This window comes from Pan paniscus, chromosome 3, assembly GCF_029289425.2.
Source record: "Pan paniscus chromosome 3, NHGRI_mPanPan1-v2.0_pri, whole genome shotgun sequence".
Lineage (NCBI taxonomy): Eukaryota > Metazoa > Chordata > Mammalia > Primates > Hominidae > Pan > Pan paniscus.
Genome location: NC_073252.2, coordinates 161132638 through 161149600, shown reverse-complemented (window position 1 = coordinate 161149600; position 16963 = coordinate 161132638). Strand labels below are relative to the sequence as shown.

General features: G+C 38.1%; 1 protein-coding gene across 3 annotated transcripts in view; it reads left to right on the top strand.

Moving 5' to 3' along the window:
- NPY1R (neuropeptide Y receptor Y1) overlaps positions 1–16963 on the top strand; it is a 20909-nt gene extending 3946 nt beyond the window's left edge. The window contains exons 1-3 of one of the 3 annotated variants that reach the window (XM_003822529.7): positions 3415–8430; positions 14231–15080; positions 15178–16963. In XM_003822529.7, the coding sequence (XP_003822577.1) occupies positions 14382–15080; positions 15178–15630 (1152 nt within the window). In that variant the 5' untranslated portion in view covers positions 3415–8430; positions 14231–14381 and the 3' untranslated portion in view covers positions 15631–16963. Of the gene's footprint in view, positions 1–3414; positions 8431–10095; positions 10231–14230; positions 15081–15177 lie in introns of those variants that run through there. The other 2 variants (XM_034959361.3, XM_008976128.6) reach the window with 2 other exon arrangements.

Genomic DNA, 16963 nt, shown 5'->3' with positions numbered 1-16963 from the left:
TGCCTAATGATTAGACCATAAAACAGTGACTGACTTTCAGAAAGAATGTATAATTCTTTTTACTAGCAAATACTCTGGTTAAAAATACATACACACATAGATATGATACAGATGTATTTTATATGTTCATGTATTACATACATATTTTTATAATAGACACTTATCAGAACACCTGAGTTGTAGCCAGGCTTGATCTCAAATTAATGGTGTGGCTTTAGATAGGCACTTGATTTTTCAGTCTTCACTTTCTTTGTAAAATGAAATATTTTGAATCGAAGATCTGGAGTCCCATTTGAGACCTGACTACTTACGACTTTATGCCATTAATTAGCATGCATTACAAACATATGTGTAGAAAAATCATCTTTTTAGATCTTCAGAAAAATTTGATAGCCATAGGCATTGTTTATTTTCCGTCTATATTAAAATTTACAAAGAAAATACTGATACTAAAGTTTTCCATTATTATTGGCACATTCTCTTCTCTGCAGCTAGTATTAACTATATTTCATGTATTCATTTCAAAAAGTTATGGCTGTCTTACATATCAGTACTTCATTCTTTAATTACATTGTTTTTCAGTTTTGCAGCACAAATATATATATATATATATATATGTACAAGAAGAGAGCATGGATTCCTTTGAAAATATAACATTTTATTATGTCAATCCATGTATAGGCCATACAATTATTTCCTTTTGTAGTTTAAAACTCCTCTGAGAAAAGATAAGTATCCCATAATATTTTTAAAAATGTTTCCATTTCCTATCTATTTTTTGTAGTTAATATTTTAAATCTAATTATAAGTCTAAATATAGCTTTACCATATTTAAGTGGAAATGAAAGGGAAATGGTTTGTTTATATTTGGTATATTGGTTTGTTTTAATCTTTAAAAAGAATGTTTACAGAACTGTTCAAAGCATAAGCCCAGGATCAAAAGTTGAATGATATGCCTTTTAAAATGTATGTTACCACATTCTTAGTCTTATCATTCTCACAGGTAATACAGCTATTAAAATACGTTATTGAACAGGTAGAAAAAAATATGAGACCGTTCCTCAAGTAGACATTATAAGCATTTTCAAAGGAAGTAGGGTCCATATTCAAGTTTATACCTAATAGAGGAGGCAGAGCTAACACATAAGAATATCCAAAAATATGAGGCAGATCATCAGAAGGAGTGTATTAGTAAGCAAACTATGCATAAAATGTATATGCATAAAGTAGCAATCATCCATCATAGCTGCAAATGCTGAAGACACTTTTTTAATGTTTGAGATGAACAAATGGGCTTGATTTGTGATATTCAAAAATTTTTGTAGTCCTACCCTATTCCTAGTTTTTCAATCTTTCAACAAAACTTCTTCAGTATCTTATGATGTGTTAGATACCCTTCCAGGCTCCTAAGTTTAAGAGATGAAAAAAAAACAGTCACTGTCAGTAAGAAATCAGAGTATAGTTGTAGATATGTGCAGCTACATAATTAATGGCAATACAATGTGATAAGTTCTGCAATTGAAATAAACTCTAGGTTTATTTCTTATTTATATTCCTGGGTAATTCATTCTTAAAAATAAACTGGGGATGTAACAGAGGGCTTTATACCTGAGAAGACACTTGAACTGAAATGTAAAGGGTTGGTAAGAGTTAAACAGGCAGATGGAGGGGATGGAGAAGCGAGAAGTGTTGTAATAGCATGAAGGTGAGAGAGTGTGAGGCATTCAGAATCATGTAAATGGTTTCGTATGACTGCAGTGTATAGGGTAGAGGATGATACTGAATATGTTGATTAAAAAGGATGTCTTTGGCCCTTCACTTGAGACACCTGGATGGAAAGCAGCTAAAAGATTTAAACTGGGAAGCTGTATGACTGGATGGCTGTGAAAGAAACTGATGGATTTAGACCATTTAGAAGAGAAATAAGTAGAGCTTGATAGAGGTGAAAGAACACACGTGAGAGATACTTAGGAGATAAAATCAGTGGCAATCTGAGACCAGTTGGATTTGTGAGTGAGAGTGAGAGATGGGAATACATGGGACAATTCTTAGGTTCTGGCTTGAGGGAGAAGAATGATGCTGCTGATCAGGTCCATAAGCAGAGAAGCACAATGTCCAAGGAAACCTGAGAGGGATCTGTACTTTTGGTAAAGATTGAGGGTTGTGTACATGCAAGCATGTAGTTGATAGCAGAGGGTGTATTTGTGTGTTAAGAATGAAAAAAGGAGAAGATTAAGATTGGGATCTCTGGTGGATTCTGGTAATTTGGGGGTTGGTCAAGGAAGAAACAGGACCACTAAAAGCACAAGTTTATTTGGGTGGCACTTGCAGGAGGTTGCATGACAGGAGTAGTCCCTCCTAGCAAGAGAACTTCTAGAGACAATGATGTGGGGTACCACCTAGAAGGGGCAGAAGGGGAAAGTAGAGAGGAGACTTACATGTGTGGGTGATGTCACTCAGCAACAAACTGGGGAGCCTCTGGGTCAGAGTCCTCTGAAGGGAGCTGTGGTTTGGTGTCTTTCACAGCTACAAGATTTGTCTTATGTATCGTTAGCAGATGTTGGGTGGAGTTTCATGGGGCATTTAAGAAGGTAGGCTCTAAATGGGCTAAAATTAATTTATTTTTGACTATATTTAGAGCAATTAGATGCGTGAGATTTTGAGGTGGTGCTGACAGGCTTTGGGCTAAGGGCCTTAGCCTGCTGTGAAGAAGCAAACAGTATGGGGACCATTTTAGGCCATCACCCATGGGCCAGCTCTCACCCATCTACATAACAGGATCCTAGAGGGAAAAAAAAGCCTAAGAAGTAGATGGAAATAGTAGATCTTGGGAGAGATGACTGAGCAACAGCCAATGAATAAAAGCCTGAAGTGTGGAGTTGGTGAAGTCAAAGGAAAAAAAGATTCCAGAAACAGTGGATGCTCAGTTGAGTCCATTGCTACATAAAGAACAAATACAAGAAAGTCTGAATTGTGTTCATTGGCTTTGATCATTAGTGTCCTGGGCAGAAACAGTTTCAGGTGGGTCATATTTGAGGAAAAAATGAGGTGACTGTTGTATATGTACCTTATCCTCAAAGAAGCTTGCCAGGAAAGAGAAGCAGCTAGGGAAGATGTGACTCCAGTAAGGGAGTTACTATGAGAAAGAGATGAGCAATTTTGTTTTGGTCTTTATTTTAGTCCTAAGCTAAGAAAAGTGAATTTTTGACTAAACAGGTATTATAGTTATTTTATTGTTGTTTAATAAACCTTCCTCAAACTTAGTGGAATACAACTCATGGATTTTATGCTTATGGACTGCGTGGTGGGACAGCACCTCAGAGGAGCGGAGTGAGATGGCTTGTCTGTCACATGGTGCTTGGGGCCTCAGCTGGGAAACCTCAGCGGGACAGGCTGACTCAAAGCCTGGGGTTGAAACAGCTGGGTTGGAGAACTATTGCCAAAAGGAGGGACTTGAAAGTTAGGGGGTAAATACCCTATGGCGTTTAATTATCCCAAAAAGGAGGAGTCCGTTGAGACTGAGGGTATGAGGTAGGAGGCTGGGAGAGGGGTGGAATTTCAAAATAGCTTCTAAAAGGAGAGAGATTGGTAATCACCCAAGCCAAGGCATTTCTGGGTAATATTTAAGGCTCAGTGAAGGTTTTGAATTTGTAGTTGCAATAATCTGCACGGTTGAGCTTTAACCTACATGCTATGCTAGCGGAGAGTGGCAGCTAAACAATCTCATAAGATCAGATGGGTCATATTATACCATTGACCATCCTTAGATGTGTGTACTCTTTCTAGATGTATTTGTATCTGGGGAAAGGAAGCAATAGCTAGACCTCAAACAAAGGAATGAAAGGAGGATACTTACCTTAGCAAAATGATGCCTCAGAACATTTCATGCCATTTTTGCATGCACCTGCTTGTGCTATTATGTAGGTGTACAAAAAAAAAAAACACTTTCTCCTATTTATTTCTTTATTTATTTAGAGATGGAGTATCACTCTGTTGCCCAGGCTGGAATGCAGTGGTCCAATCTCAGCTCACTGCAACCTCTGCCTCCCGGATTCAAGTGATTCTCCTGCTTCAGCCTCCCAAGTAGCTGGAATTACAGGCACATGCCACCATGTCTGGCTGCTTTTTATATTTTTAGTAGAGACAGGGTTTCACCATGTTGGCCAGGCTGGTCTCGAACTCCTGACCTCAGGTGACCCACCCGCCTCGGCCTCCCAAAGTGCTGAGATTACAGGCATGAGCCACTGCACCCAGTCTAACTTTCTCCTTTCTTTAGAAAAAATTATACCTTCATAGCTTTTCTTCATAGGCAAAGTCTGATCTATTGACATTGGCCACCTGAAGTGTTGTGCTGTGAGAAAGTCTAATACCAAGCTTGAGATTTTGGGGAGCGGGAGTCAGGGGCAAGACGACCAAGTAGAGATGTTTGTCACAGATGATGAGAGCTGTTGTGGTGGCATTCATACTTATTCTTTTTGCCAGCTATTTTTATTTTGTCTCTTCAAAAGAAGATATGAAGGGAATAGTAATAATAATTATTAAAAACAATAATAGTAACAGTGGCAAAGCTCCTTTCATATATCATATAGTAAAAACATAATGTTATGGTTTTGTAATATAACATTACACTTTTTTTTGAATGTCTAAAGGGTATCTGAAAGTATGAGGCATGCAGAAAAAGATTTGGCTATTTACTAAATTTTAAGATCCTACTTGTCTAGAGCCTTATTGTGACAGAGTTTTAAAAAATGCCCCGAAATATGCAGCCCATGTAACAAAATGAGAACTTTACTGAAAGGCATTCACATTTCAAATCAAGATCAAGAGAAAATCCACAAATAGTATTGCGTGTTTTCTGCACAAAGGAGATCATTGAATTGTCTGTGCACTTGTATACTCACATTTTTAACTAAATTAATCATCACTTTTTTTCTGGTAGTTAATGCTCTCCAAAAGTCAGATGAATAAAATGATTGTACTGACTATTTTTGATTGTGCTGATTAAGTCAAAACTCTTTACCAACTATATTTCATTGGCTTTAATATGTGGGCTTAAAAAGCATTTTAATATTTTAATATTCATTTGCTATTGATGGTATGCCATTGCTTTACTGAAAGCTTTTTCTTGGTGGTCCATAAAATAAAATTGTGGCTTACATTCTTGGGCATCAAAGATCCAAAGAAATGCAGCAGGTAAGTCACAGAAAGAAGGAAAATCCTGACACAAAATCAATTCATAGAATATGAACTGATTCACTGACATGCTTCATCATAGTTCTACCCCCATGGAATTACCCCCTTATCAATGTCATATACATTTCAGTTTTCTCGTGTAGTATTAATGCCTATTAAGTTTCTTCTGAGTGACAATTCATGGTAATTTACCTGTATCAAGGCCTGATAGCATTTCAGAAACTTTAACTCTTGTAGCAGAAATTCCTCAGAAGACTAGTAATTAGTGTGTTTCAATTCCAGTAGCAAGCATACTGTCACACTTTTATTTAAGCAGTTACTGAATCATGGAATTTAAAGGCTGAGCCAGGCCATAAGTTTGTTCCATTGTTTAGAATACAAAACTTAGATAAACAGAAATTTAATGAGTAGATCCTATCCCTCAGTTTATATCACAGAGCAAGACTGTTGTTCAAGAGAATATGAGATTAGGCCATTAACATAATTCCCCTTGGTTTATAGGTCAGGCTGTTATGAAACTACAGAAAGAAATACACAGAATTAAAGAAAAAATTCTCCCTAGCAAAGATGAAGTTTTATCTAGTTTGAATCCCAGATAGGAAAGTAGGCAGCTGATTATTCACTGAAGAGTAGAAAAATATATGATCTTAAAATTAGAATGAGGAAACTCTTTAATAAGTATTTTCTAAGAAATTCAAACTACTTTGCATATTTTAAATCTTCTATAAGATCACATTATTGGAGAATTTTATGTTGTGTTTGGCCATTGGACCATGTCTAATTTCTCTATTTTTCACATTGGAAAGAATCCTAGTAAATGGTATTCCTAAAGAATTATATAATTTTGCTGTTGAGCATTTCTTTTTTTTCCAAAACAGAGTCTTGCTCTGTTGCCCAGGCTGGAGTGCAGTGGTGCGATCTCGGCTCACTGCAACTTCTGCCTCTTGGGTTCAAGCAATCCTCGTGCCTCAGCCTCCTGAGTAGCTGGGATTACAGATGCGCACCACCACACCTGGCTAATTTTTGTATTTTTAGTAGAGACGGGGTTTCACTATGTTGGCCAGCCTGGTCTCGAACTCCTGACCTCATGATCCACCTGCCTAGGCCTCCAAAAGTGCTGGGATTACAGGCGTGAGCCACCGCCCCCAGCCACTGTTGAGTATTTCAGAACTTCTCTTTGTATCATAAAGTTGTCATAGAAAAGAATCCTTGAGACTAATGATCTTTCAAAGATTGGTATCTGACATTAATAACTCAAGAATGCAGTTTCACAAATTTTCCTTAGGGAGAACACTTCATAAAAATTGAGTTAATAAAATGATAAAATACAATGGCCATAATAGTTCAGACCTCTGGCAGACATGCCTTCATTAGTATTCTTGGGAAATAGAGAAAGCATAGTACCTGAGTCCAAATTATATTCTCAAGTCCAAAATATTTGCTGACATAATAAAAGTTTCTACATAAAAATATATTCTTAGTAGAGAATTAAATTACTTCATTTGTAATTCTTATAGCAGGCTAAAGATAGCCAATTTGATGATCAAAACCATGGGGAAAACTTCCTTCTAAGAACAGAATGTGACTTAAGGCAATAGAGTAGACAGAGGATGCATAGAAACCTGAATGAATATTAGTTCTTCTTCCCTGAAAGAGTTGAAATTCCTAAGTTGTGCCTTGGTAAAAATTATTGTGCCTTGGTTAAAAAAAAAAGTATGTGTGTGTATATGTGTGTGTGTGTATAAATGAATCTGTTGTCATTTCACTCTGCTTAACCATTAGAGATTTTTATATGTATGCTTATATCTGTTGTTATACACTAATAGTACAATCATTACATAATCATGACATTTTAATTCTTAATTACAATGCCTTTCCAACTATATAAAAATATGTCTAGTGACACATATTTTGGAAAGCTTTCTTGGAAAAACATCCAGAGATTGTGTTCATCACTATCTATATAAATGAGCTTATACTGAACCTTAAATATGTTTATTCAGCCTAACAATCAGAAAAAGAAAACGTTTTTTAACAGTATAAAGTTCAGATGAGTCCACTTGTCTTGGAATTTTATTTTGATTTTAATTAGAAGAAAGACTGCCATTAGAATTGTTTTCTAATGAAATCTTTATAAATTCTCTGGGCAGTGCCCTGTATCTTTATTAGAAAGACTTCTTATTTTTAACAATTTTATTTGGAAGAAGTTCTACTCATTTGCATCAGTTCATCGTCTACATAATTTGTGTGTGTGTGTGTTTACAACTTTGACTTTTGAAACTAGAATAGAATCAGGTAAAACATCTAAGGTCAGTGTGTCAGTAATTGGCCTGAATCATCGGGCACCATGATGGGTTTGGCCGCCTTCAACGTACTCGGTGTACATTCTATTTTTTTCTTCATAATGTTCAGTACTGTAGTACTAATCACCGAGAAAATTGCATTGACTCTTTTCGACCACCAGGGAAATATTCAGCTCATGGTTCTCCCCTAAAAAAACTAAAAAGCAGCTAAGCGCTGAGAACAAATCTGACTTAATGCATTTTCTCAGTGGGCCAAAGAAAGGAGGGCCGATTGACTGCTTTGACTTTTTAAAGGTCTTCTCTTTGTTCACTTATAAAGTGAGGAAAACAAATTCTCGGCACTGGCGTGAGAGTGATTTGAGCGTCACAAAAGAAAGCAAAAGAAAATATTAGTGCCATTATTGTGGCGAATTTCATGTTTCCCAGCGAGCCCTTTGATTCCTGGTTTGGGCTGGCGCTCGAGCTCTCCAGCCGGGTATGACTTCGACCACAAGATGGCACTGACCTGCAAACAAAGAAAAGCACAGTGGCACCGACTTTTTCAAGCCTCGGGAAACTGCCCTGCCTTCCCCGGAGTCGAGGACTGTGGGGATTAGGGCTTCCTTTCCCCTGCGCGGGGCGTCTGTGTCGAATAATGTGTGGCTTCTGTTGGATTGCTTTTCTTTCCAAAATTCCTAGGCAATGCTTCCCCGAGGTGTGCACCTTTGTGAGGTGTTTGTGGGGTTGGGGGAGCCTCAGGCGCTACTCGCGGGACGCCGTCACGTGATCCGGGATGAGGTGGAGTTCGGCTTTAAGGAGGCGTCTCTTCCTAGCTTCATCAATCTTTAGGATCTGAGCAGGAGAAATACCAGCGGATCTTCCCCACTCTGCTCCCTTCCATTCCCACCCTTCCTTCTTTAATAAGCAGGAGCGAAAAAGACAAATTCCAAAGAGGGTAAGTTGCGAGTTTATGCCTTTCCAGAGACTTCTGCGAAATCTCTCATTGACAAGGTGAAGGATGAGAGGGGAAGAAAAACGATGCGAGTGTCCGAAACTGGCTCTGGGGGACTAAGGTGGGGTCTCCAGTGCAGGCAGGTGGCAGGTTGCTCCAAATCACCGGACCGTTCGCGGGATCCTGCCGAAGGGTATGGGGCCGACGCGGGTGAAAGGAGAGGGTACCTTACGCGGAGTTCGGGCTTTCCCACCACCTGCTCCCGGGGAATTTCTGGATGGGGATCCAAGTTTTCCTCTACCCCGGTTCTCTTTAAAAGGCCGAGGCACTGGGAAGGCGCCCGAGTTCGCCTATCCCACACCCGCTCATTTTCCTTACGTGTCTTGAGCTGGCTGGAGGCGCTGGATCTGGCCGCACAGGAGTTTTCGCGGAGTAACTGGCTGGGATGAGCCGGAGAAGGGTGGGCTTGGCGCGTCGCCCAACGACGCATGGGTCCCGCGGCAGGTGTCGGGCTGGGAGCTGGCGGAGGTGGGAGTAGCCCTCGGCGCGGACCCCAGCGCGCAAACCCACCCCCACTTGCGGGTTCCGCGCGTCTCGGCTGCAGTCGAGCCGCGCACCGCAGTACCGGGCGCTTCGAGTGTGGCGCTGCGCCCCGATAGACACCCGAAGCTTTTAATCATCGGAGTTCTAATCAGGGAACTCTTTAGCTCTTTCTTTTAGAAAAGTAATGATGGAACGTGGCTGGGTTAGGAGATTGGGAATGGACAGGAGGTGGAGGTGTCTTGATAGGGTGTGCCGTTGGTTCCCAGGTAGACTGGAGAGATGAGAATGTTTTAAGGTCTGATGTTGGGCCAAAGAGAGAGAATTGACTTCGGTTTGGGATCTGCTTGTTTTTGGTTGTTTATATCTTTTCTCTTTTGCCAGTCTCTTATCACTGGTAGAAAGGTTTTTTGATGGGAGAGAGAGAGAGACAGAGAGAGAGAGAGAGTGTGTGTGTGTGTGTGTGTGTGTGTAGTAGGGAGTCAGGAATGGAGTAAATTTCGGGCGATTCACCTAGTTACGCAATATGAAAAAGGTGGGTGGGTAAGCGTGCCAACAGGAATTTTGACTGAACATGTCCCATTTCCCATTTCGTTGTTTGATAACTTCTGGAGCACAGGAAAAACCTAGGGGAGAGGAGCAAAAGAGAGTGTGTTTCCATGTACACACACTCACACTCACACACACACAGAGCACGCATTGCTTCCCCCACTCCCCATCCTATGAGAAAGCATGACGGGCGGGATGGCACACACAGGCAGGGGACATGTGGAGCTTGTCTGTCAGGTCTGGAACAGAAAAGCAGTAGCTGTTTGTTCTCGACCCTGGGCCGGCTCTCTGGCGAAGCAAGCGAGGGAGCAGAAAGCTAACCCGACCAGGTTCCCCGCCCAGGACTAGACCGAGTGCTCTTCCGTGACTACTACTTTATTAGTCTTTATTGTCTTAAGGCAGCAGTCTGTTGAACAAGCCCTCCCCAGCAAGGAAGGAGCAGAGAATTATGTAATTCATTTAGATAAGCTAGCAGTAACTTTGGGAGGCTGTATGTAACAAGGCTGACATTTCTTTTCCAACACAAGTGAGGTGAACAGCCAGCCAATCCTGAGTATTTGAAAAAATTTATCTGCAGCAGGTTATGATCAGGGAGCTGTATTTTCAAGTAGTAACAGCACTGCGAAGAGCAAGCAATGAAAGGCCAGCATTCTAATTGGAAAGAAAGAAGAAGAAATTTCCCTCTGCAAGGGGGCTAATTTGCCAACTGGTGATGTATGTAATGTCTGTTTTGTCTCTATATGCACATGGCAGCTACACTGAGATTTAACAGTCTTTAATTTTTGCAGTTTCTGCAGTTGCATAGCTTATTTTACAAATTATATTAGAATAGTAAATATCAAATTATTTTCTTTTGCAAAGATAAAGTGTGTAAATTCTCTCTTAGTATTGTTATTTTCTGACAGTTATTCTTTCTTGAAATTACACTAAGGTAAACTGAAAATACACATTTATCCAATGCAGAATTGGTTTACACAACTGGAATAACTATCAAATGTGCACTTAGTAAAACAGGCTTGAAAACACCTTAAAAAAATACACTTTTCATTTTCTCTATAGCTAAATTAACTTCTACCTAGTAAGAAAAATGCTTCCTCATTGGGCATGCCTATTAAATACAATTTCAAAGGTATCAGGCTAGAGCTTCAGTACGCTTACCTGAACTCATCTGTAAGAAAGCTATGTTTGTAGCCTGTACTTTGCAATAATTTAATGTCTCTGTGAATTCTTATATGTATTCATTTTTGCCAAAATCAGTCAGTGGATAGAATATTTCTGTTTCTTTTTCTCCATGGTATACATCTTGGTCTCTGTCCCTATTATTTCTCGCCAAAATTATTGCACTAGCTTTCAAATGAATCTCCCCATTTCTTCTCTTCCCTTGAGTGTGTTGAAAACAGCAGCTAGAATAGTAATTTTAAATCAAAAGTCATAAAACTTCACACCTTTGCCAAAGACTCTCCAGAGGCTCCCCAGCTCTCTCAGGATTATAGGCATAGACCATAAAAAAAAAAAAAAAGGCTCTACAGTCTGTACCCCCCTCTTTAGCCTTCCCAATTAATTTCCTAAGAGTCCCTCCCTTATTTATCCTACTTCTTACTGCTACTTAGCACACCAGTTACACATGGGCCTTAGGGATTTTTGTTCTTTCCATATGGGATGCAATCCCTGAGATACTTGCGTAGCTTCCCTACTCACCACTCCTCTCAGGTCTTAACTTACATGCCTTCTTCTCAGACAGTCAGAGGCCATCTTTTACAGTCAAGTAATAAATTGCAGCTCCCGCTAATCCCAGTTTCTCTTTCTTTTATTTTTTTTTTTTTGAGACGGAGTCTTGCTCTGTCACCCAGGCTGGAGTGCGGTGGCCTGATCTTGGCTCACTGCAACCTCTGCCTCCCAGGTTCAAGCAATTCTCCTGCCACAGCCTCCCGAGTAGCTGGGACTACAGGTGTGCTCCACTCCACCTGGCTGATTTTTGTATTTTTAGTAGAGACAAGGTTTCACCATGTTTGCCAGGCTGATCTCAAACTCTTGACTTCAGGTGATCCGCCTTGGCCTCCCGAAATGTTGGGATTACAGGTGTGAGCCACCTCGCCCGGCCCCAGTCCCTCTTTCTTGCTTTGTTTTACTTCATAATATTTATTATCATCTAGCATACTATATCTTCTACTAATTTTTTTCTTGTCTTTCTCTGCCCACAAGACTAGAAACTCAGTGAGAAGGTCACATTATCTCCAGTAAAACCATGCCTAACACAAAATAAATGTTTAATTAATATTTGTTGAATGAATAAATTTTCTTTCAAAAATAATTTTTTTATATAAAGTGTAACATTTTCCCCTATATACATGACCTAGGAGTACGGCTGTTGTGATTAGCATACATTTTGCCTGTTCAAGGACTATGATGGAATTGAGCTATTGATGTTAGAATTAATTTACCCAGGAACCTACTATTCCAACCATGCATCAGTTATATCAGTCAACACAGTTTTATTCTAAATCTAATACTTGCAAGGTACTATGAAGTATGCACAATGCCTACCTCAAAGATGTTATATTAAAAATGAGAGGAGCCAACTAAGGATTCTAGGGACTAAATGGTGCTTTGAAAGATGGGTAGAGTTTGGATTGGTGGTGGGAGAGAGAGAACACCCAGCAAGAGGAATGGCAGAGGTGGAGACGCAGAGCTATATTTGGTAGACTGTGAACAGACTCACCTGCCTAGAGCAGTGTATTCACATTGGGATTATTAGAGTAAAGTGTGGACAAGAGGTATAATGCAGAGGTCTTAATGTGTCAGGCTGGGGAATGTACTTAGTATTCTGTCTCTCATGTGTCTCAAACCAGGGTCCTCATTCACCTGTTGGTACTTGGTGACAAGGATAAAAAGCTTTTCCCTACTCTGCTAGTTTTACTTCAAATAATGAAGGGAAACTTATAATTAATTGATGTCATGTTAAATATCTCTATAGCAACTTAAATAGGAAATATGATGATAAATTTTCTTGAATTCTTAAAATAAGAGATTTCCAAATAATTTGAAGTTATTACTGCTCTTTTGAGAGTTTTTTCAAACTCTGACAATCACTGATCATTCTCTCTGCCTTTGGAATTCTTGAGAGACAAAGTGTGGTTATCACATAAGTATTAGGGAGTCATTACAGGTTGATGCATAGAGAAAGAGAGAGCCACGTTTCTAATAACACTCATACCTGAAATCATTCCATTACCATTCTTTAATAGTTTCATTCTGACTTCATTGTAGCAACTCTTACTTTATTCTTCTTAAGTTTTTAAGGCCGAATCATGGTTTCATAATAAAAAAAAAACCTCATGTTCTAGAAAGCACAAAAATTAAAGGAAAGGTTTATTAGAGGCATTAAGTAAAAGGCAAATGCATTTCTTGTTCATTAAGTTTTTTATCTTTCTTTCAATGGAAGTAACTCTGCATGATTTTCTTTATTGGTCTTATTTAAGAAAGAAAAGAATGAAATTCAGTTTCTTAATACAAGCATGATGGCCTGTTAATTAACATAAGAAACTCCATCTCACATATTTACTTAGTAATCTAGGGAATATCAGACTTATTTTTGAAAAGGAGTTTTTAAAATAGTTTCAAACTTTTTAAACCTCTACAAGTCTGTGATTTGTGTTGTTAATAAGAGAAAAATGTATCACAAAATGCTGTGAAAAATCAAAATTACAATTAAAATCTAGATCCTTGCATTGGGCACACATATAGTCTGGTGGGTAGGGAAGATATTTACATAAATAATACCTTAGAAATCCTTGAAAGCTTCTAACATATTAATAAAATAACAGACTCTTAAAGTTAGAATCTCCCACACAAGATAGAAACTCTCTGAAATGGTCTTTCATATGGTGATTATAAAATTTGTGTATGGAACACTTGCTAGATTTGCAGGCAAATAATTCCATTTTATTAAACTTTTGTTCCTCACAATGATGTGATTAAAAAAATAATGTGCACCTCTTGGTCCTACTTTTAACTCGTACATAGAATTAGATGTAACATTCTAAGCTCAACGCTGTGTTCTACATGCTACCCATTAAAATACGAGAAGACACCTGTACCATTCCTACTAAGTATTTTCCGGATTAAACATTGTCTAGTCTCTCAATAGTCATTCATGGCAAAGTTTTTTGATGTTTCACTGTAGTGATCATCTTTTGTTGAATATGTTCATGCTGAATAACATCTGCCCTAAAAAGCAGTCCAGTGTATGTATGGTGGAGCTATTGCTACAACTTGACCTTGACACTAATTCTTCCATTTCTATAGCATATGGAAGAATTAGGTAATTTATTTTCTTTTGCTTTGTTTGTTTATTTTTCTTATGTTTTAATCTGTGCATTAAGTGGTTTTTATACATTCATATTCTTACAATGTTTAGGAATGTGCTGTTATTACTGTTTATGTAAGACTTGGGGCATAATATTTATATTCCTTACTAACTTATAGACCATTATGTTTTACTAAGACTTGTTCTGTAAGCAAGTCTAATTAAAAATTTTATTTTTTCTTTATTCAGTATGTTTTCACCATTTCTGCTATTTTAGAAAAATGTTTACAAGATTACATTTTGTTTATTTATTTCAGTGTTTTCACTTTAAAGAGTTCTGTGAGTCAGAAGTCATTTTGACTGCCCTCAATAAAATTAGTAATGCAATTGGTCATTTTCTCTTTACAGATTGTTCAGTTCAAGGGAATGAAGAATTCAGAATAATTTTGGTAAATGGATTCCAATATGGGGAATAAGAATAAGCTGAACAGTTGACCTGCTTTGAAGAAACATACTGTCCATTTGTCTAAAATAATCTATAACAACCAAACCAATCAAAATGAATTCAACATTATTTTCCCAGGTTGAAAATCATTCAGTCCACTCTAATTTCTCAGAGAAGAATGCCCAGCTTCTGGCTTTTGAAAATGATGATTGTCATCTGCCCTTGGCCATGATATTTACCTTAGCTCTTGCTTATGGAGCTGTGATCATTCTTGGTGTCTCTGGAAACCTGGCCTTGATCATAATCATCTTGAAACAAAAGGAGATGAGAAATGTTACCAACATCCTGATTGTGAACCTTTCCTTCTCAGACTTGCTTGTTGCCATCATGTGTCTCCCCTTTACATTTGTCTACACATTAATGGACCACTGGGTCTTTGGTGAGGCGATGTGTAAGTTGAATCCTTTTGTGCAATGTGTTTCAATCACTGTGTCCATTTTCTCTCTGGTTCTCATTGCTGTGGAACGACATCAGCTGATAATCAACCCTCGAGGGTGGAGACCAAATAATAGACATGCTTATGTAGGTATTGCTGTGATTTGGGTCCTTGCTGTGGCTTCTTCTTTGCCTTTCCTGATCTACCAAGTAATGACTGATGAGCCATTCCAAAATGTAACACTTGATGCGTACAAAGACAAATACGTGTGCTTTGATCAATTTCCATCGGACTCTCATAGGTTGTCTTATACCACTCTCCTCTTGGTGCTGCAGTATTTTGGTCCACTTTGTTTTATATTTATTTGCTACTTCAAGGTAAGAAAACTTTTTTTCTATCATTTCCATTTTTACCTTCTTTACACAGAATTCCTCATCAAATGAGTGTTTCTATTTAAACTTTTTTCTTCCGTAGATATATATACGCCTAAAAAGGAGAAACAACATGATGGACAAGATGAGAGACAATAAGTACAGGTCCAGTGAAACCAAAAGAATCAATATCATGCTGCTCTCCATTGTGGTAGCGTTTGCAGTCTGCTGGCTCCCTCTTACCATCTTTAACACTGTGTTTGATTGGAATCATCAGATCATTGCTACCTGCAACCACAATCTGTTATTCCTGCTCTGCCACCTCACAGCAATGATATCCACTTGTGTCAACCCCATATTTTATGGGTTCCTGAACAAAAACTTCCAGAGAGACTTGCAGTTCTTCTTCAACTTTTGTGATTTCCGGTCTCGGGATGATGATTATGAAACAATAGCCATGTCCACCATGCACACAGATGTTTCCAAAACTTCTTTGAAGCAAGCAAGCCCAGTCGCATTTAAAAAAATCAACAATGATGATAATGAAAAAATCTGAAACTACTTATAGCCTATGGTCCTGGATGACATCTGTTTAAAAACAAGCACAACCTGCAACATACTTTGATTACCTGTTCTCCCAAGGAATGGGGTTGAAATCATTTGAAAATGACTAAGATTTTCTTGTCTTGCTTTTTACTGCTTTTGTTGTAGTTGTCATAATTACATTTGGAACAAAAGGTGTGGGCTTTGGGGTCTTCTGGAAATAGTTTTGACCAGACATCTTTGAAGTGCTTTTTGTGAATTTATGCATATAATATAAAGACTTTTATACTGTACTTATTGGAATGAAATTTCTTTAAAGTATTACTATTAACTGACTTCAGAAGTACTTGCCATCCAATACGGTCATTAGATTGGGTCATCTTGACTAGATTAGATTAGATTGTCAACAGATTGGGCCATCCTTATTTTATGATAGGCATCATTTTAGTGTGTTACAATAGTAACAGTATGCAAAAGCAGCATTCAGGAGCTGAAAGATAGTCTGAAGTCATTCAGAAGTGGTTTGAGGTTTCTGTGTTTTGGTGGTTTTTTTTTTTTTTTTTTTTTCACCTTAAGGGAGGATTTAATTTGCTCCCAACTGATTGTCACTTAAATGAAAATTTAAAAATGAATAAAAAGACATACTTCTCAGCTGCAAATATTATGGAGAATTGGGGCACCCATAAGAATGAAGACAGAAAGCAGCTCCCTAACTTCAAAACCATTTTGGTACCTGACAACAAGAGCATTTCAGAGTAATTAATTTAATAAAGTAAATTAGTATTGCTGCAAATAGTTAAATTATATTTATTTGAATTGATGGTCAAGAGATTTTCCATTTTTTTTACAGACTGTTCAGTGTTTGTCAAGCTTTCTGGCATAAATATGTACTCAAAAGGCATTTCCGCTTACAATATGTAGAAACACAAAATGCGTTTTCCATACAGCAGTGCCTATATAGTGACTGATTTTTAACTTTCAATGTCCATCTTTCAAAGGAAGTAACACCAAGGTACAATGTTAAAGGAATATTCACTTTACCTAGCAGGGAAAAATACACAAAAACTGCAAATACTTCATATAGCCCATTTTAACTTGTATAAACTGTGTGACTTGTGGCGTCTTATAAATAATGCACTGTAAAGATTACTGAATAGTTGTGTCATGTTAATGTGCCTAATTTCATGTATCTTGTAATCATGATTGAGCCTCAGAATCATTTGGAGAAACTATATTTTAAAGAACAAGACATACTTCAATGTATTATACAGATAAAGTATTACATGTGTTTGATTTTAAAAGGGCGGACATTTTATTAAAATCAATATTGTTTTTGCTTTTTCTGA